General features: G+C 43.2%; 1 protein-coding gene across 14 annotated transcripts in view; it reads left to right on the top strand.

The window, feature by feature from the left end:
- The window catches only part of cep112 (centrosomal protein 112), a 238026-nt gene that overhangs the window by 160767 nt on the left and 56803 nt on the right, over positions 1-20456 (top strand). For all 14 annotated transcript variants that reach the window (XR_005131447.1, XM_037545025.1, XM_037545026.1 and 11 more), the window contains one exon: positions 13804-13866. Coding sequence is in view for 13 of the 14 variants with exons in the window: in XM_037545025.1 (XP_037400922.1) it covers positions 13804-13866 (63 nt within the window). In the remaining variant the exon portion in view is untranslated. The remainder of the gene's footprint in view (positions 1-13803; positions 13867-20456) is intronic.

Raw genomic sequence — 20456 nt, 5'->3', positions numbered from 1 at the left:
AAGACATATGGCACTAAACTACCCACAAAAGCTGTCACTACAATTGCTTCGAAATGAGTTGGGGGGGAAAAAAGTAGTTGACGTGTCTGGGTTCTGAGTCAAAGATATAATCTGGTCCCAACTGACTAATAGCTAATATTGAATCCTGCAGTTTGGCACACAGGCGGGCTCCAGCGAGATCATTTTAAATAATTCAACTCTCATGTCAAAAAGCAAAGCCCTGCCTCAAGCTAGTTTATTCTACAACATGTGGGCATCTGCTACGGAGTGGCCTTGTTGAAAAAACAGCCGCGTATGTAATGAATCACTGTTGAAAGAGCCGCTTTTTCAGTGGACTCACCATTCCTGTTGAGCCCTATTCATCTTCCCACACACCCACATAGTCAATCGACTCAACCCTCTTGTTAACACCACGGGCCTGGAGAGAGAGTGAATTAGAATGCGGGTAACTGCAGCATTTACCCTCTCTCTAAAGGAGGACGTCTCTGATCTCGTGGAGTGCATTTGATCTGATGGCGCTACATGTGCAGGTTATTTTGGGGTGTAGTGGCAGCTAAAGTGGCCTGTAAAATATTTCTTAGTACTTTATAAGTTTAGGTGCGGGTAATTATCACAGATTACAAATATGAAGAGAAACTCACTGAAAACAGTAAATCAGTTGACATCAGGGTTTGTCAGAAATAGGGAGAGACATTTCCATTTCCAGCGTTTAGCAGACGCTCTTATCCAGAGCGACTTACAAGAAGAGCTTTGTCTGTCTAGAGAAAGTATCTTTGCTAGTTGCCAGTAGGTTAGAGAGAAAGACGGTCCGGTGCTCTGGTACTGCTAGAGACAAAGTCACTGTAGATACAGAGAGAAAAGGAGCAGAGTTGAGCACAGAACTCTTTGCCTCAGATGACCGAATACTTTTGGCAGTATAGTGCACCATGGGCAGGAAGGCACTGTTGGTGATAGCCAACCTTTATGAAATCTGTACCCTGACTGTAAAGTTGTTGGCTGAACATCTGTAGATATAAGACATTTTTTGTGCTATACTTGCTGTGTTTACAGGCATGGGGGCAGTTAACCCTACTTCTCAGGTCTAAACTTTCAGCCACTCTTGTCTTGGCCAAAAGAAACCAATGTGAAAGCAGAAGAGCAGTTTTGCTGACTTTCTGGGTTCCATTCAGAGAATGGTGATTTATTTTTTTATTTATTTATAGTCTTGCCTTGTGATGCCCGACTTCAGAGGGCTATGTGCCACATCAGAGTGCAGCACCACTGGTGACTGGTTCTCATATGGCCAGTGACTATTCCCTCATCACCCTTTTTTTGCCCCACAGCCAAGGGCCCCAAGGGAATCTCCCCCCCCCCCCCCCCCCCAAAAAAAAAAATCATGAAATGCACATCCACTCTCTCTCCTCTTCAAAGAAAGCCCCCTTCTCCCTCCACCTCATCCTAACCCACTAAGGCGGTGGCGAGGGCCTGACATCAGAGGACAGACCTGTGCTGCTCCTGGAGAATTGCTTCAATCTGCCCACCATATGAGCCCTTCATTTTCACTTAAAGCAGTCCCCGTATGCCTCTGTTTGGAAAATAGGCTCAAATGGGATCCTTTCCTTACTTGTGTCTACCCCCTACCCACCACCACCACCCCCCTGAGGTTTGGTTACATCGCCAGGCTGCTATATATGCTCGCTACCAGCTACGCACTCTTTTCCTGTCTCGCTACAAGATCACCATGGTAACAAGGTGAGCGCCACACAATGGGTGCAGGTTTTTTAAGTTTACTCCGAGCAACAGAGAGAAAGGGCAAAAGGAGAGAGAAAAGATAGCAGTGCAGAAGAGCTGAAACAGGGTGGCAGTATCTTGAAGAGTAAAATGCAAAGCCCAAGTGACAGAAGAGATGGTGCCATAGTTTATGTCACACCAACATTATAAACAGTGTGGGAGGCAAATGGCAACCCTATACAGCCTCACCTCCCCATTATGGAACGGAAGTGCTTCTGAGCATATGTGGCTCGGGAAGCCTTGCCAGATGCCTATACCTGCGTGGCTTTGTTGCCAATGCCTGATCTCTGCTCAGAAGCCTTTGCAACTGACTGGTAAGGGAAGAGTTGTCATAGCAGAGAGTCCCAAGTCCAGGTTGCCCACTAATGGCCTCAAGCTGTCTTGATTTGCAGGCTGACTAGCCAAAGCATCTGTCCCTGTCACCCAATACCAGTAGGTGATCTACCATTTGAAACCTCTCCCTGGTTGTTGTTTTTTTTTCCTTCTCTTTGAAGTTTTCCCCATTTTCCCTTTCGCCCGGTCCTGCTGTGGTAAGATAACTTACTGTCGCATGTCAGCACCCCATGTTTCTGAGCTCATGGCTGCATCGTTCCAGTACCAGCTTTCTTGCATAATTTCTACGCATGCTACTGAACAACTTTACAGATATAGCTTGCATATTAACAACAGGGTAGGGAAAAATAGCTGAATGCTAGACATGGATTGCATGTCTACGCTTCAATTCAGATCGGACTCCCGCCAGCGTATCACCGCCTCCGGTGAGCAGTGCTTTTTTCCAGGTGCATTTCAATACAAAACAGTTTTCAGACGCTGTGGACAAATAGGACCAAAAGTGCTTCGTCCAGGCTGACGCGTCTGTGTTCACGAACATCACGCGCTGTGGTTTTGGCTCGTGACAGTTCTCCCATGCAGATGCTTCAAGACCATCTTTAGGCACAGAGCTCCTTCCATGTTATTTTCACTCCGGTTTAAGGTACCTGGCACCAAAATGCAAAAAAAGGGTGTGAATACAACTTTAATACTCCACCACACGCACCTGTTGACTAACAAGGATGTGGCACCTGTACAGGCTTTCGATTCAGTTGTGACAGTAGGGATTAGACTGAAGCAACTCTTCAGACATGGCTGATGCCAACGGAGAGAAATGCTGTAAACACGCGCTCCTTTCAAACCTGAGACGCACAGCAATGAGCGTCGCTCTCCCATGGCGGCCTTGTCAGCTGTCATTCTGCCCAAAGTTTGGACTTTTTTTTTTTTTTTTTGTGCATCACTAGTACATTTCACTCAGGGAGTTCTGCGGTTTTGTTTCTTCTTCTTCCTCTTCCACATGTTGGTTTTAGGGGAGGTTGTTTGACGTCGTTTGTCTCTCTCTCGCTCTCTCTCCCTCTTTTTTTTTTTTTTTTCTTGCAAACTTATTAATTTCTGTCAACTGGTTTCTCTGCCATTTGGAGATACACCAAATCCCATTATTTTTGGTCATGGATTACGGCAAGCAAAACAGTGGGGTGGGGGGAGAAAATGATCAAAGACGCGTCGCTATCACCTCTGAGTGGCAGATTGAGGGAGGGAAATGGGGCTTAATAGCAGAAAATCAGATTTAGACCAGCCAGGCATGTGGATGGATGTGGTGATTCTATTTCTCTTTCTTGTGCGGAGATGAAAGTTTGGGCTGCCCCCCCGCCCACCCTGTCGTTTTTTATTCCCTGACTGTGGCTGGGTTATTTATGGATGTGACTGTGTACGTGTGTGTGTGTGTGTGTGTGTGTGACACAGAGATATACTGCCACAGACTGGCAGTATGGAGCTGTTTCGAGGGGAGTGTGTGGAACATCATTGTCAGCCTCAGAGACTCTTTGGGCTCACACAGAGATTGCTCGTTATTCTGCCTTCATGCTCCTGCAGAACAGCTCACCTTCTACAACCCCGTGGTGAAGATCCAGATGACCAGAAACGCATCCAAACAGTCATAGAAGGAACTTGGTGCAGCGTTAGGCTGCATTTATATGTGTAGTTTGATTTTGTTGGTCTGGACCAAAGTAGTAAAATGTATAGCATTTTCTGGATTGATATCATTTGATATTGAAGCACATGATGTCGTAAGAGATGGGGCAGAATTTAACATGCAGTAAAAACTTGGACATAACATTAATACAATAGGCATTGAGTTTAGATATATATATGTGTGTTTGTTTAATCATTTCCAAATCTTTTCTTGTGGCAGCAAAGTTATTTCCAGTTATTACAGGTTGATTTTATTGTTTTGTTTTAAAACATGCGCTTATGAAAAGGTACAAATATGAACTTCTCACCTGGGAAAACCTATTTAAGGTGCACAGTTGGACCTCCACTGTTGTACCTTGATAAAGATCTTTGTTTATAACAGTGTAGAGCCAAACCTAGTTCCTCAAACTAGTTCACAAAATATCATTTATTTTTCGCAAAATAGCTAATTTTAGTTTTTTTACTGTACATACGCTCATCGGCCACTTTATTAGGTACAGTTGCTTGTTAACACAAATAGCTAATCAGCCAATCACACGGCCGCAGCTCACTGCATGTAGGTGTGTAGAGGTGGTCAAGACGACTTGCTGAAGTGCAGACCGAGCATCAGAACGAGGAAGAAAGGGGATTTAAGGGGCTTTGAACGTGGCGTGGTTGTTGGTGCCAGACGGGCTGGTCTGAGTATTTCAGAAACTGCTGATCTGCTGGGATTTTCACACACAACCATCTCTAGGGTTTACAGAGAACGGTCCGAAAAAGAGGAAATGTCCAGTGAGCGGTCAGTTGTGTGGACGAAAATGCCTCGTTGATGTGAGAGGTCAGAGGAGAACGGGCAGACTGGTTCCAGATGATAGAAAGGCAACAGGAACTCAAATAACCAACCAGAATCTCTGAGGAACGTTTCCAACACCTTGTTGAAAGTCTGCCTTGAAGAATTAAGGCAGTTCTGAAGGCGAAAGGGGGTCCAGCCTTTTACTTACCTAATAAAGTGGCCAGTGAGTGTACATTTATTTGCATCTTTTCTAAGGTATTTTTATTAGCAGCCTTATTACTGGTATAAATTAAACATTGTGCTTAGCTGCTTTTTTTGCACAACATTGTGCATTTTGCAAATATCCTAGGTGACGAGAATGAACTGTCTGAAGCTGATCTTGTGGGTTTAATGTCTTGTTTGGTTGTGTTTCATGTCATTGAAACATGAAGTGTGCTTCATTAAGCCTTTCTGATGGGTTCTAGTCAACATATTGTTTTCTGTTCTGAGATCTTCTGATTGTGATTGGCCTAATCACCGCGTCGTTTCTTCTGAGACCTCCCCCACAGTGCTTTTGGAACTAATGGTTATATTATTCATTCTGATACGTCCCTCTGACTGCGGCATGTAGTTTCTGGACACCATACCAGAAACTAGGTTCTCTTTCAGTTCGCCTACGTCAGTGTTCTCAGTTGTAGTAGATTTTGTGTAGAGTGTGCAGCTTTACCACGGTCTTCCTACCAGCCCAAGCAAGGCGTCACACATCATGTCACACACGATCTCAAGTGACTTGCTGCTTTTATAAAATGCTGATAGCTTAGCACATTAATATGTGATATAATGGCTGTTTAGTCTGATGTGTAATTTAAAATGGTTTCAGACATTGCTCAGCCTCACTTTAAGACCCAAACCGTCCGTTCTATAATTTAAAGCTCATGCAGAGATGATAAAGCACAGGCACAGTTTAAACAGCATCAGAAATCAGGCTGTTGCACGTATCAAAACAGAAGTACAGAGAGGAGCGGATGGTTCATTATGTGTTTGATCCATTTAGACGTCTTTGGACAACTTTGCTGTTACACTTCAAATGAACCGCACCAGGGCTCGTTTAGAAGTGGACCAAAGACTTGATGGTGTTGCACAAAATGAACAAATACGATTTTTCTGTAGTTTTTCTATTGTGCAAAATCAAGTCGATGAGTCAAGATGTTTGGTGTGTGAATGCTTCAGTCTGACTACCGCTGCTGTTTTTAACAGTGATGTGTGCTTTTTTCCATTTTAATGACAGTAATATGTCATACAGCATCAGAAACCGCATGATTTATTTACAGATTAATTATTGACTCAGTTCAGGTTGTGGCAAATGTGTGTTGATTTAGGCATTTGGTAGCACTGTGGTATTTGATGGAGTGTACAATTCTATTACCTGGTGGCTAGAGGTAAGAGGTAGAGGTAGAGCCTTGCTGCTCTACAGGAAAACTAAGAAGTCGAACTTTTCCTAACTAATTGACTGCATTGGGTAAAGAGGCAGGAACAGCCTGCCAGACATTCTTACACTTAATACAAGGCCCCTAATCACTGATCCTGTGTTGGTTATTCGGTTGGGGGGGGGCGTTTAAGTTATGCTTCCATATGCATGGCTGTTTGTGTGTGTTTCTGGCTCAGAATGTCACCTAAAGACCAAGTATGAGTTACACCTGCTGCTTCTTCTTTTTACCCTCAGACTAGAAAGGTGAAATAAGCTCAGCACTCATCAACAAGCTATAATCACGCCACCAGATGGTGATGACCACTGCGGGGTTGTTAGGCAGATAAAAGGCTCTTTCAGGACAGCGGGTCTCTTTGCCTTCATCTCTTATTGATTCTCTAATCTTGGCTTTGTAGTGCCGACCCAGGCTGCAACTCTGCCCTAGAGGTCATCAAGCGGCATGGTGAGCGGGAGGTCCAGGCTCCTTAAGGCCACTAAAGCAAGCGTTTTGGCCTAAGCCCTCTAGCAGCTGCGATTGTGGCCCAGCTCTGTCACTGATAGACGTGTGACAGGTCCTGACCCAGCTGTGCTGTCTGAGAGGCTTATGAATCCGATATGAATTGAACAACGTTAACCAAATATGACTCTGAAGACAGGATCAGCTTCGTTTGCTAGGGCAGTGCATTCAGGCTTGTAGAGGAGCGTTGAGAACTGAAGTGAGTTTGTTGGCTTTAAAACAATAGTGAGGGTTATTTAATATAATTGTATGTTTACATTTGATGTCTGGCTTTTGTTTGATTAGATTTACACTGGAGCCGTGGGGCTGAATGACCACGAACTACAAGTAATGGAAATATATGTGTCAGCAATTAGCATCAACCAAACATACATACATACAGATATAATCGCACACTCGTCCCTCAAACATGTCAAGTTATTCAAATATGAATTCTACATTTTTTTCTGTTATTTCAGCATTATTAAGTATTGAATTAAATAAATAATTTGAAAAACTTAAAAAATTAAATTAACAAAATTATTGTGAAACTCCATTCTAGAGAATTTTGTCAAGACAGAATTGTTTACAGTGGTGGTAATAGGAACCAGATGGCTGAAGAGTTTTATACTGTAACTTGGAGTGATGAGGAGGCGGATGCATATGTGGAGAAATGCGAGATTTATTGGGGGCAAATCCAAAATCAGGGTCAAAAAATGGTCCAGGGTCAGAGAGCCAACACAGAGAGCGGGAGGGACAGACATAATGAAAACAGGTTAAACAAACAATGGGGCCAGAAGAAACACCAAACAAAACAATTCAAACCATACATCAAACATCAAAGACCAGTGAGAAACTTAAATACAGGGACACAACAAGGGTAACCATACACAGGTGGACAACACAGGTGGAAACGATCAAGGGCGGAGTCACGAAACAAGGGGGCAGGACAGTGAAGAATCAAAACAAAAAGCACATGGACAAGACTGGGAGGTAAACACAAGCACATGGAAGACTGGGAGTGGCCAGTCTAGACAAACTGATAAAGCCTACTTCACAGAAACTTTTTCAGATTCGCTACTATAAATCAAATTATAAGACGTGTACCTTCACTGGTCATTTTGTATGGTGAATAAAATGAATATATTTGCATTATGGTTATATTAGACATTTTTCATATCATTTTACATTTACGGCATTTGGCTGACACTCTTATCCAGAGCGACTTACAATTTGGTCATTTTACACAGGGAGGCCAAGGCAGTGTTAGGAGTCTTGCCCAAGGACTCTTATTGGTATAGTGTAGGGTGTTTGCCCAGGTGGGGGATTGAACCCCAGTCTACAGTGTAGAAAGCAGAGGTGTTAACCACTACACTATCACTGCCATTATAAAGAAGGGTGGTACATTTCTTGTAAATTTCCAAACCACTCTCTATGACGTTTCATTCATCACAGTGGTTGAACTGCATAGATGTTTGGAAAAATAAAAATAAAAATTCCACTTTAAGCTGCAAATTAATTGGCTGGTTTCTGACCCTGTATGTCATAATAGTGGACAAAATGGACTAGAACTGACTTTGTAGCTTTAGTGCAAAACAAAACTTCGGAAATGAACCCCATGCCCAAATCACACACTTGCTCTAAACCACTTTAAGTTGTTAGATGATCTCATAGAGCTGCTTATTTCGTCTGACGTTGTTATTCATACAAATGGGCAAAACTAGAACACAAACCTGAAACCGGTAGTAGTGGCCATCTCACAGCCTGGATTCGTAGCTTTGTCTATTTTTATGTCTATGGACGTATATTGCCATAGAACGTGTCTTGCTGATGGACTTTACTGGGGATAAGAGAAGAGTTATGTCCCTCTGACTGGCCACCAGGACATGGCTCTCTTTAACACTGATGCAGAAGTTGGGCCAACATTCATTTAAAGGCAAATTCAAGAATTTTCCTCTTTTTTTTTTTTGCACTAAATTCAATTGTTGGTATGTAAATAAAGTTACTCATAGTGGTTTAATGTGAAAGCTTGTTTTAGTTGTATTTGCTTTCTGTAACCACCAGTGAACCAATGTGTCTTCTGAGTTTCTTTCTGTACTGTTTTGACAGACAATGTCCTGCATGTATCTCAGAGCTGTTGTAAAGAGTAATATGTATATCTTGGACATCAGGTTGCATATTCTTTACTATTTCATGCAGCATTAACAGACATTTAACACTTCAGACATCTGGTTCCAGTCACCACCAGCAAGTCTAACTTGGTAGGTTTCTTTAGGACTAAGCATTTTGTGTCAAACCACCCAGAATGACTTTATTAACACACACACACACACACACACACACACACACATATACACCATCTAAGCCGCTTCTCCTTCTGGGTCGCGGGGGGCGCCGGAACCCATTCCAGCTGCCACCGGGGGAAAGGCAAGACGCACCCTGGACAGGTCGCCAGTCCATCGCAGGGCAGACTTTACTAACATCTTAACCATTTAATTATAAATAAATGTTAAATTGCTGGAATTCCTCCTCAGTGTTGGAACCCTGACTGTACACTACATCAAACCATAACACAGGAGCACAGCTATCCACAGATATCCAAACCTCTTCAGCGCGGTCACGTCTCATCCACGATGACGTCAGAACGTGAAGGCTGTCACTTTTCCATTACAGCGCTGCTATGCATGGGAAATAGAGCAGAGCAGAGCAAGAGACTTGGCAAAAGTCACGAGTGACAGAACTACTGATGAGGCAGTTATGGTACAAACAGAAATGCGTGCGAATAATAGACAATAACTAAACAAATAGCTTTTCACGCCTCGAGTCCCGCCTCTTCTGTTTGCTCACCCACTGAATCCACCAGCACGTATGTGCTGCACTGCGTATGTCCTGCAACCCCGCTCATTTATCTGAGAGCCATAGACTACGCAAATATTTGCTAGTCCATCGTGAGCGGCATTTACAATGAGCTGGTTTATTAGGTTACCTGGAAGGCTCATAGTGTAAAATAAAGTTCCGCAGCTTTATAGTTAAACCCACTTCCTTATGAGAACAAACATTTGATTGGGGATTGTTTCTTTATGTTTTAAACAATGGCATGTTTACATGTCCGGCCGGACACTGATGGATGACTGACTGTCGAGCTCTCCTGCTGCCCACTTCAGACCAGCTGCCCACGCCCCAGCTACCACCACCTGCCCTGGACTAGATGCCCACCCTACACTGTTCTCATAGACTCCCACCTACTACTAACACTACTGCTATTAATATTAGTAGTATAATAACTCTGTAGGTAGTCTGACCAGAGGAGGACGGGTCCCCCCTGGTGAGCCTGGTTCCTCCCAAGGTTTCTTCCTCAGCTCTGAGGGAGGTTCTCCTTGCCGCTGGCGCCCCTGGCTTGCTCACCTGGGGGCTTTACATTCATGTTAAAACTCTGTCTTTTCTGCAATTCTGTGGAGCTGCTTTGTGACATCAGCTGTAAAAAGCGCCACAAATAAATTTGACTTGATTAATTTGATTTTATTTGACGTCGCATTCTTTTACTAATGTACAAAATGACCATTGAGTACAATTTTTTGCGTCAGATTTTTATTTTTAATTTTTATTTTTTTGTTGTTATTATTATTATTATTATTATTATTAAAGAATTCTGCACCTCCAAAGCTCAGTCTGAGAAGTTGATCCTGATTCTTACAATCCAAGTAATCCCAATCGCATTCAGTGACTGGTGGCCAGTCCATTTTCTTTCCTCAGTAAAAGCTTCTAAACAGCTCCACATCTTTACAGACTCCGAGTGTTGAGTTGCCTCCTCGCAGTGGAAGGATGAACACAAACACCCGTGGATTCTTTCAGATCTGAAGTGGAGATTGATTTTCTCTCTCTTACAGGTAAAGATACCTCTGTATCTTTATAGATGTGAACTATAACGTTTTGGAAGTTCCTGTTCTCTCACTTCCTTGACTTTGAGTTCCTTTGTGTCTAGTCTCCTCACAACTCGTACTTATTGTCCATTGAATACATGAGGGCTGGTCTCCGGCTATTGCACAGTGCTGCATTAGGAACAGTTATGTTTTTCTTTTCTGTCCATATGGAAGAAATGTCTTTATTCAAGTGCTTTCAAGTCTGTAACATGCCGTCTTTTCTCAACACGAGGAACTAATAAAACCGAAGGCAGTTTGGATGCCTGAAGCTTTTAAAGTCTTGTTTACGGAACAGCCTTCTTCCTCCTCTCCGAGCAATAGGACACAACCCAGATTCCTTAAGAAAAAGCCCCAAAAACTTCCCCTAATGTAAGCACAAACATACACCTACTCAAATAAGCAGGAAAAACTTGCCAGGCAAACTCAGACTTATTACAAAGCCAATAATCAATAGTCTTGTGGTTTGCAAGGGGTGGGGAAAATACCCGTTATGCTTCCATATGCGTGACTGTTTGTGACTTGCATGCATCCGTTTGCCTCTTGGTTTGTGTGGGTGTTTTATTTATTTATTTACTTATTTATTATTATTGTTCTTATTATTTCTTCCTCCAGTCCCCCCTCGTCAGAAAGGCTGCCCCAGTGGCTGACTGCGCTCCAGCACCAGGTTGTTAATTAAGTTTTGGGAAGCGGCACATGGTCTTGCCTTCAAATACACTAACCAGTGTTCTCCTCTGCACACTTCAAAAGGCCGCGTGCGCCGCCTCAGCAGGATTATTAAGTGATTGCAGCTTTTGATAGTGCCTCAAAGCGTCTCAAGCAGAGGAATGCCTTTGACAGGGCGCAGGTACTCAGCTGAGGAAAGACACACAAACGCTTACAAACGTAGATGTGGACTGTTGAGGGTGTAGAGCCTGTTTTGTTTGTCCTGATATATTTCTTCTCACATACTTTCAGACATAGGAGCTCTTATTTACGTGGAGTCTGCTACTGCAGCCACATATTCAATACAGTGCCTCACATGCCTCTCTTTCCGAACACATGGCCAAAATGAAGTTGCTGGCTTGGACCTAAAGTGATCCAGGCGGCGCTTATTGCTCATTTCTTTACAGATAATATGAGCAAAGCTTCTCAGTTAACATACATTTGCTCATTTAGCCAGCAGCACGCTTAATGAAAAGGCTGGCAAGCTGGTGCCGTCTCTATAGCAACACACAGCCAACAGGCTACGGAGAATGTCCGTCCTGTGTATTTTTTATTTATTTATTTTTTCCCTCCCCCTCCTCCGCTGCCCCTTTGCTTTATTTTCACTCTCATCAGGTGGAAAGGCCCCGAGAGACAGACGAACATTGACTGAAAAAGAGGTGGAGGAAGAGAAAAGGAGTGAAGCAGAGGGGCAGACTTGGCTGGGCTGGGCTCTGCTGGTGGCTGTCAGTGTTTGGCGACTCGCATGTGTTTGAGTCTGTGTGTAGGCTTGAAGGGTGGCTCAGGTGTTCATGCCTGCGGCTGGCATTGTCTGTCAGTGCTTTAGCAGAGGGCGCCGGAAAACAGCTCTGACAGCAGAGCATCCACTAACACCTGACTGCTCAACCTTCAGCCCGGCTCCAGTGCAGCACACGCCCTGCCAGGCCTGTAAGGCATAACACGTCTCACGTACACTAGGCAGCGATGAGGTGCAGACATTAGACTGTAACTAGCAGGCGTTCGGTGTTATGAGTCACGTGCTGGTGTTTTGGACGATCTATTTTTCAAATGTAAATTTACTCTGAATTCAGATTCCGAGACTATTGATCACAGCTGATTGTGGCTGTGGTGGGCTGGTTTGTGCCGGAGGAGCAGCCTTCAGCTCTAGTCTTCCAGTGTGTGGTAGAAAAGCTCCAGTCCCACAAGATTTCGTAAAATCAGAATAATTTGTCCGCTGTCATTTGTTGTACACTGAAAATTAGTCCAGCGCCACAAGATATTGTGGTGGGTCCCTCGGGTCCAGCGGGAATCCCACATGAGTGCAGACCTTCAGTGTCTGGGCACAGTAGGCTTTAATCCGATTTCTAGGTCTGTTAAGAAACATAGTTCATCTGCCAGCTGAAATAGTAGTTTAAGGTGGTTTTATTTAAGTTTGATGATAACGTAACACCCAAGCGCAGTGTTTCGGCTGCCAGTGTGCCCTCTGTTTGCAGACATAAGCAGTTTTCTAATGCATTCTTCATTGCTGTTTAGAAATAAAAATAAATGGCTTTACTTATAGATTTGTCAGTCCAAACAGCATTTAGTGGTTGATCAGGGAACTTTTAACGCTTAAACATTCTTATACGTTCCTATAGAAATATATTCAAGTAATTATTTGTCCCGGCTCCCAGTCACAATTGCACATCTTGAGGTTAAATGTATGTAGAATGTAAAACTTTGTGTATTCAGGGTATATTTAATAATAATTCTGCACAGTGAAATTACTCCAGCCCCTTTCGCTTTCGTCAGCAAACCACTCAAACTCCATTCAGTGAGTCGGGTGTGTTGCTCCTTACTACTTTTCTGGAAACGACAACTTTCTGTTACTCCTCACTGCTTTTGTTTACGTTCATCCTGAGAATTATTACAAGCAAAAGTGCGATTATTGCCAAGATGCACTGTAATGTGTATTAAAAGCATCAGCGATGTTCTGTTCCTCACCTTAGAGGCAGACTATGTAGAAACTCCACACTGCTTTGTAGGTTATGTTACTTGAAATACAGTACCCAGCAAAACGGGAACGTTACATTGATCAGTGAAGGGCATAGTCAGTCCTGAGCGGATCGGTTGCTTTTTGAGCTCGTTTTTCAGTCACATATACCACTTCAGCTCTCGTTCTGTGCCGCTCAGCACAGTCAGACCCATTTAGGTCGCTTCAGTGCCTCCTGCCGCTGGTGTTCTCGCAGCATTTGTTAGTTTGTCATAGCATGTAAGGAAAAAACAGACATCACTGGCTTTGTCGGTTCGTCCTTTCGCCGGCTCAGTGAGAACGTACCCTAAAAGCGGCTCTCGTGGACTCTTTGTTTTGTTTTTTTTTTGCTTTGTATCCATACATAGACCAACCACGTCATATTTTCTTCTGCCATTCTTGTTTTTGCAGATAATTGGCAGTTGGTTTCATCCTCTGTCTCTGTCTCTCTCCCTCTGTCTGTCTTTCCGGTTAAGTAAATGAATACTTGGCTGCCGATCAAAGGCCGACCCCTGCGCTGTTCTGGCTGCTGTGGAGAGGCGTCGCGGTTGGCATGGAGCCATCCACAGGGCCTGCCAGCCACAGAGGTCACAGCAAAGTGTCTGTGCGCGCACTTCCTACCAGCCGATCGGGTTTCATGCATCTCTCTCTCTCTCACTTTATGTCCCTCCATCACCCCACCCCTTCTTTTCTCTCTCCCTGCAGACCAACAGCAGGTTGAAGCAGCTTGAGAAGGACTACAGTCAGAAGCTTGCCAAGTCCGCACAGGTAAACAGTCTCTTCCACCTCCTGAAGTATTGTTCAAAAGCATATACAAATGTTCTGAGGGAAGTTTATAAAAAAAAAAAACCTCCCCTCCTTTCCCCCTCTGGACTAAAATTACACACCGTCTCACACACACACACACACACACAGGCTTGTGTGTACACCCCTCCAGGCACCGTTCCTATACAATACACAGACAGTTAATCAACGTTTAACCATTAAAGGTTATCACAGTCACAGAAATGTTCTATTTCATTTAGATTCATTCTCTCCTCACTAACTGAAACCAGCAGTTCTGTCGACTGTAGTTATTTTGGTTTAAAGTGAATTGATAAAGTTGTGCACTCGGCCTTTTTTAAACCTTTTTACATTCAGGATTTACTGCCTCTGTCTTATTGCTCACGTTTGATCCTGAACGATTTATTCCAGTTAGAATTCTGCATTTTATAATCCCCCTAAATGACGGTACAAAATAATCTTCTTCAGAATGTATTTATTAAGAATTCAATAGGTTTCCAGTGTGTGACCACAGGATTTACGGGAACCTATACATGAAAGTTGTCATTTCTGTCAATATTTAATTTAATAGCTGCTTCCAATTTTCAGCCAATGTATGTTTTCAAAGTCCATTGAGTGAACAGTGGCTGCATGTACCACCAAGCTGTGTGTGTGTGTGTGTGTGTGTGTGTGTGTGTGTGTGTGTGTGTGTGTGTGTGTGTGTGTGTGTGTGTATACATGACTTCTTCAGTGACTGAAGAAAACCTCGAATCTCAAAGACTTTTTAGAAGAAACAAAAACACATTCTTAACTTAGAGGGAAGTTAAGATAAACACATTTTTTCCAAATAATTTTGGGCCACTTGTTGTTGCTTCACTGAAGTTTTCCACTTTGCTGTTGTTTTTATTAGTTTGCTGTTCATTAAACCATAGATCTTTTTTTTTTTTTTGGTTTAAAAACAGGATTAGACTGTGTTGGTTCATAAATGGCCTACAGCTCCTTTCCTCTTTGCAGCTAAACCTGTGCCACCAGCATGTCCAACAGCTGGAGAGAAGAGGTTTAAAAAAGCACAAATACAGTGGGATCCAAAGGTCTGAGATCACATTGAGGAGTTTTTCAATGGCATTATTAAACAGACAGAACATTTTACAATTTTGAGGAAAAATTCAGAGCTGAAGCAGAAATATTCAGGATTCTGCACTATTACTGGGCGCTGTTTGAATTCAACCAAATTTGTGAGGTTTTTTTTTTTTTTTTGGACCAATTTTCTCCCCAATTTAGTCGTCTCCAGTTCCACCTGCTACTTAGGGCTCCTCCAATCACACGATACTACCAACGCTAGGAGGGTGAAGGCAGCACAGGCTTCCTCTGAGACCTGTGAAACCAGCCAGTGCTTCTTTTCAACCTGCCGCTCACGAAACGTCACGGGACGGCCGAACGCTCTCGGAGGAGACGCTGACCTCCAGATCTGTTACGTCAGCTAACCGACGCCTGCACTGACCAGCATCGTGCTGAATGATGGGGGGAGAAAGGGGGCCATCCTACCCACCCAGAGAGAGCGAGGCCAGTTGGGCTCTCTTGGACTGGAGATGGTTTCAGGTCTTTGCACACAAACTTCAGATTTTGATCAGAAATGGAAGAATTTTCACTAAGCGGCCTGTGGACTGTAGATTTTTTCTGCAGTCAATTTTTTAAAAATTACTTTTAGCTGTTGCCGTTAAATGATCCTAAAAACACGTCCAGGAAAACACGTTCTTGTTGTCCATTGATTCATTTTGACTGGACCTCTTCTCCTAATTTCTGCTGAATTATCGTTTGTATCCCAGGCTGCGTCTGTGTGAAGGTAGTAGTTAACCCAAAACCCAAAATACCTGTGTGCCTTTGATTTTGTAGCTGTTAACGATGCGCTTGCCCTCTGTGATGGGAAGCACCATTATTTTTAAACAAAATCATCAGGGCCGTCTGAGCATTGATCCCTATTTTTTTGCTTTTCATTCCTGCATGCTGACATGTCTGTTATTGGAGGGCCCCCCCCCCACCCCCCCCCACCCCCACCACCACCACCCCCACCCAGCCATGTGGTTAACATTAGATTTAATCTGTTCAAACTGAAAAGAAGAAGAAAAAAAAAACAACAACCCCGGTTCTCGTCTTTTGCTCATGAATCAAGCTGTAGGCCCCGTCCTCTATCTTCGTCTCTCTCTCTCCCTCTGATCTACTCACTCCTCTCCGGCGTGTGAGATTACACTGGGGGCTCTAACACCGTGGCTGTCGCACTGTTTATGTTTCATAGGAGCAAAAACAAAAAGAAAGCTCCCCTCACTGTAAGGCTGTGGACTCCGGTGGCATTTCCATCTGCCATAATTGCCCCTCATTTACCTAACTACCAAATCCAAAACCCTTTCTTGTCCTTTTTCACAACTCCATTTCAGGAGCTCCCCCCACAAAAAACACACAGGGTTCAAAGTGAGGTTGACAAGCAGATGTCGTGTGAAAACAGCGGCCTATTAAGTTACACAACGGCTCAAAAAGAAGAAAGTGTGGGCGCGTACGCATAGGATCTCGCGGCCGCTTGCCCATCGCATTGTTTATATCTAATGCTACATTTCTGCCAAGAGAACCGCAAGTCATTAATCTCTCCTCCTTTTTTTAAGGCACCAAATTGGCATAAGCTGAACAAACATGTCTTTCCCCCCTCCACTCCAGCTTTGGGCGGAAAGCAGGCTTTGGTTAAGGTCTGATTAAGTGCACCTCCTGCTCACTAGGCATCAGAAAGGGTTCGCATACCTGCTGTTGTTGTTATCTGTTGCTAACGTGCCCTGGAATTTGTTTAGCTTCTAAACTCAGTTGCTCGTTGCTCTGTGTTCCCCTGAGGTGGAGTGCTAAGCAGTGCCCTTTGAACTTCTGAACAACTTCCCACTGCTAACCTATGCCACTAATCGAGAGGCATCTTTCTAATTTGCCTAGAGCCAGAAGTGTTGGATGGTGTTTCACCCCAATTAAACATAAGCCAGGCTATACATTAGTCTAGAGGACATCGTAGCTTTGGCTGCAAACGCTTTCACTTCACTGAGGCTTTTAATTAGTGATAGCTGGCAAGCGCAGCTGCCTCAGACTCTCGCGAAGAAGCCTCCTCCTCCACCCACCTTTGACCTGAACAGTGTTTGCAGCTTTCCAGCTAACGATTAGGACTTGGATGAGGCGACAAAAGATAGCGGTCACAACCCCCAGCTGCCTCTGCAGTTCTAGGTCACTAACACCAACGAAGCATGGGCGCTATATATATATATATATATATATATATATAAATTGAGCTCATGATGTAATTGATGATATTAACGAGTCTCTGTGGCGGCTGTGAAGGTGTCCAGGAAAAATATGGACCCAAGAAATTCTTGTTACTGTTTATTGTTTTTCTGTTTATTTGAATTATGAATACGACTTTATTCTAATGTATATTGTGATAAACTCACTGCTGAGGGAAACTGGTTAAACATTCGCTTAGACGCCTAAAACTTTCACATATTACTATATATATATATTCATAATTCAAATAAACATAAAAACAATAAACAGTAACAAGAATTTCTTGGGTCCATATTTTTCCTGGACACCTTCACAGCCGCCACAGAGACTCGTTAATATCATCAATGACATCATGAGCTCAATTTACTGAGCACTGATTGGTCAAACCAGGAGCTGCTTTATAACTACATATAATACTGGACTTCCTCGAGGAGGAGAGGCTTGGAGATGGGTCAACACACACACCAACATCCAGAAAACATCCAAAAACATCACTATTTATATATATATATATATATATATATATATATATATATATATATATATATATATATATGTGTGTATTTAAAATCATTATTAATTAATAGTCGATTAATTTTGCTTATTCAAATATTAACACTTTTCTCAGCAAATAAACACAAACTACACATATGTAGATTTTGAAAATGTGTCTTGGGTGCCTGAGACTTTCGCCCAGTGCTGTGTATATATAGATTTATAAGTATAGCTTATAAGTAACTATAGCTGCTTAGTATGGATGCATCCATTTGCCATTTCTGCTTTGCTAGTGACTGATAATTAGCACATTCTTGTGCCCAATGAAATAGCTTTCCATTTTAATGCATATTTACCCTGGAAATAGTGGTGTACGATGGTATCTGAGTCATACTGGTGTATATTGGCAGATATTTGCCTTAAGAAATATCATTGTAGTTGCATGAATAATTTAGTTGTTAGCTTTGGAATAAAAAACGGTGAATTGAGCGTCTTTCAACAAACGCATGTAAGTAGAAGAAAAGAAAGCAGACAAGACCTTTATTTAAGCACATCGTGGGTCTTATGAAAGTCAAAGTTGTGCTGATGTTATAAAATGTGAATTATCTGTTTATTTGAATTTGAGCTTTTTCTCTCAGTTGGGAGCTTGTAGGTATCGACAGCTAGAAGACACAGCTCATCAGCCAGTTTGGCCACTTCAGGCTTGTACTGTAATAGTTCAATGTACAAAAAAGCATTTAAATGGTTAATTGCAGTTACTTGTATGGCAAATAATGGTCAGTTAAAAACGCCTGTAACGGCGTTGGACCAGTGTTTCGATTTCGCTGATGTTTCAAGCCGGTGTTTTAATGAAGTATTTGTTGTGTACAAGAAAAACAGAAAATGTAAGCGACGCTGGGCTATAATGTCTTATTTATTTTACTGCATTTGTAACCTATATTCTATATTTTATAGATGTTTATATATTTATCAACATCAGCAGATATGTGCATGACTTTGGTAAATCAGCCGTAAGTCATGGTGAACAGTTACACATATTCCCTCTCCAGAGCAACACACAGTGATATGAACATCGCAGAGTCTTAGGCAGTTACTCTCTGCTTGGACTGGGACCTGAACCCCTGATCTTTTCAGCCTGTGGATGTTACTTAGATTAAGATTGAGACCCTTATTAGTCCCACAACGGGGGGATTCCACCTCCGCATTTAACCCATGCATGAAGTGAAACACCACATACACACTAGTGAGCACACACACTAGGGGGCAGTGAGCACACTTGCCCGGAGCGGTGGGCAGCCCAATCCGCAGCGCCCGGGGAGCAGTTGGGGGTTAGGCGTCTTGCTCAAGGACACCTCAGTCATGTGCTGTCGGCTCTGGGGATCGAACCGGCGACCTTCCGGTCACGAGGCTGGATCCCTGACCTCAAGCCCACGACTGCCCCCACTTACTAGGTTAGTTATTCGTTTCAATCTGTGCTTTGATTATGGAAAAGTGTTTAAAAACAGAAGTGCTTATTCCCACGTGACCCTTTAATAATACACATACACATAATATATGCTTGTGAAGTTCCTTAGTGACACCAGTTTGTTTCGGGTTGGTGATACTGGAGCCTAAAGCCTCGAAGACCTGTTTCACATATACCACCTTCCCCTTACTACGAGTGACTGCTGTAGCTTACAAGCGTTGGCCATTCACACATACAGTGCTTGCAAGTTCTATAGACATCCCTATTTTCCAGTAGTCAGATTAGTACATGGGCGTAGTACATTGGTTTACCCTCGGCAGGTGATTGGGCAGTTGTTTCAAGCCTAGTAGACCTATTAGGAAAAGTGTCCCCAGCACAAAAGCTAATATTGAAGTGTAGCTAGTGTTTCATTTGATGGCGGTCGTGAATTGTAGGACTTTTGCTCGGGTCTCTGTTTAGTTTCCATTGGCTTTAGTAGTTTGTTTCACTATATCACCATTTTTTGGTTTATTTTCTCTGTTTACTTTTTATAGTAATTGACCAGTGTACACTACTAGATTACATCCAGAGTAGAGTTGGGGGGGGTAAAAATCAAACTTGATTTACTGATTGATGTACTGTGACTGGTCTAAAACTCAGTCAGGAGACAAAACATCTCAGTTGGTACCCCTCACATACTACTCAGACTTTCTCTCACATCAGTTGCCTCTCCCTGCCACCACAGGCTGGGCCCGACTGAGCATCAGGGCTAAAATCGGGGTAAAAGCTGTGTAGAGTAAACCTCGGCTTAAGTGGAAACAGCAGTTTTATCAGTCTGCCTCTTATTTTCAGCCTAGCATCTCCTCTAAGATCCAGCCAGCCTGCAGTGGGACAGACGCATCCGCCAAGCTGCGGAGTGACAACTCGACTCATCCAGCTTCAGCGGGAAGTCTGCTTACTCCCAGCCTAAACAGCGGCTACAAAATTACAGAAGGCGAGCCGAAGCAATTACAGTCAAAAGGGCCTAAATATCAGAGGAAAGATACAGGAATAACAAGAAAGGAGGGGATGAGTGTGCTCCTCCAGGCTAAAGACTAGATGCAGGAATCTATATGGCGAAATAATTATTACCAAGAGAACTGATGTTACCGTAATAATGGGCTGTTTGTTGCTTTCATGTGGTCCACCCACTGACAAAATAAGCCTAATCTCTCCCTCTGTGGCCACTCCAAAGTCTTCACTCCCTACTCCCACACAATGAATGGATTCCAGTCAAATCGTGCCTGCTGAAAGTGTACGCACAATAAACAATTATCTGTCTAGCCCGAAGCACTCAGCGCTGGCCCGCTCT

This window comes from Pygocentrus nattereri, chromosome 14 (genome assembly GCF_015220715.1).
Source record: "Pygocentrus nattereri isolate fPygNat1 chromosome 14, fPygNat1.pri, whole genome shotgun sequence".
NCBI classification, from domain to species: domain Eukaryota; kingdom Metazoa; phylum Chordata; class Actinopteri; order Characiformes; family Serrasalmidae; genus Pygocentrus; species Pygocentrus nattereri.
This window is presented reverse-complemented; position numbering and strand designations above follow the sequence as displayed.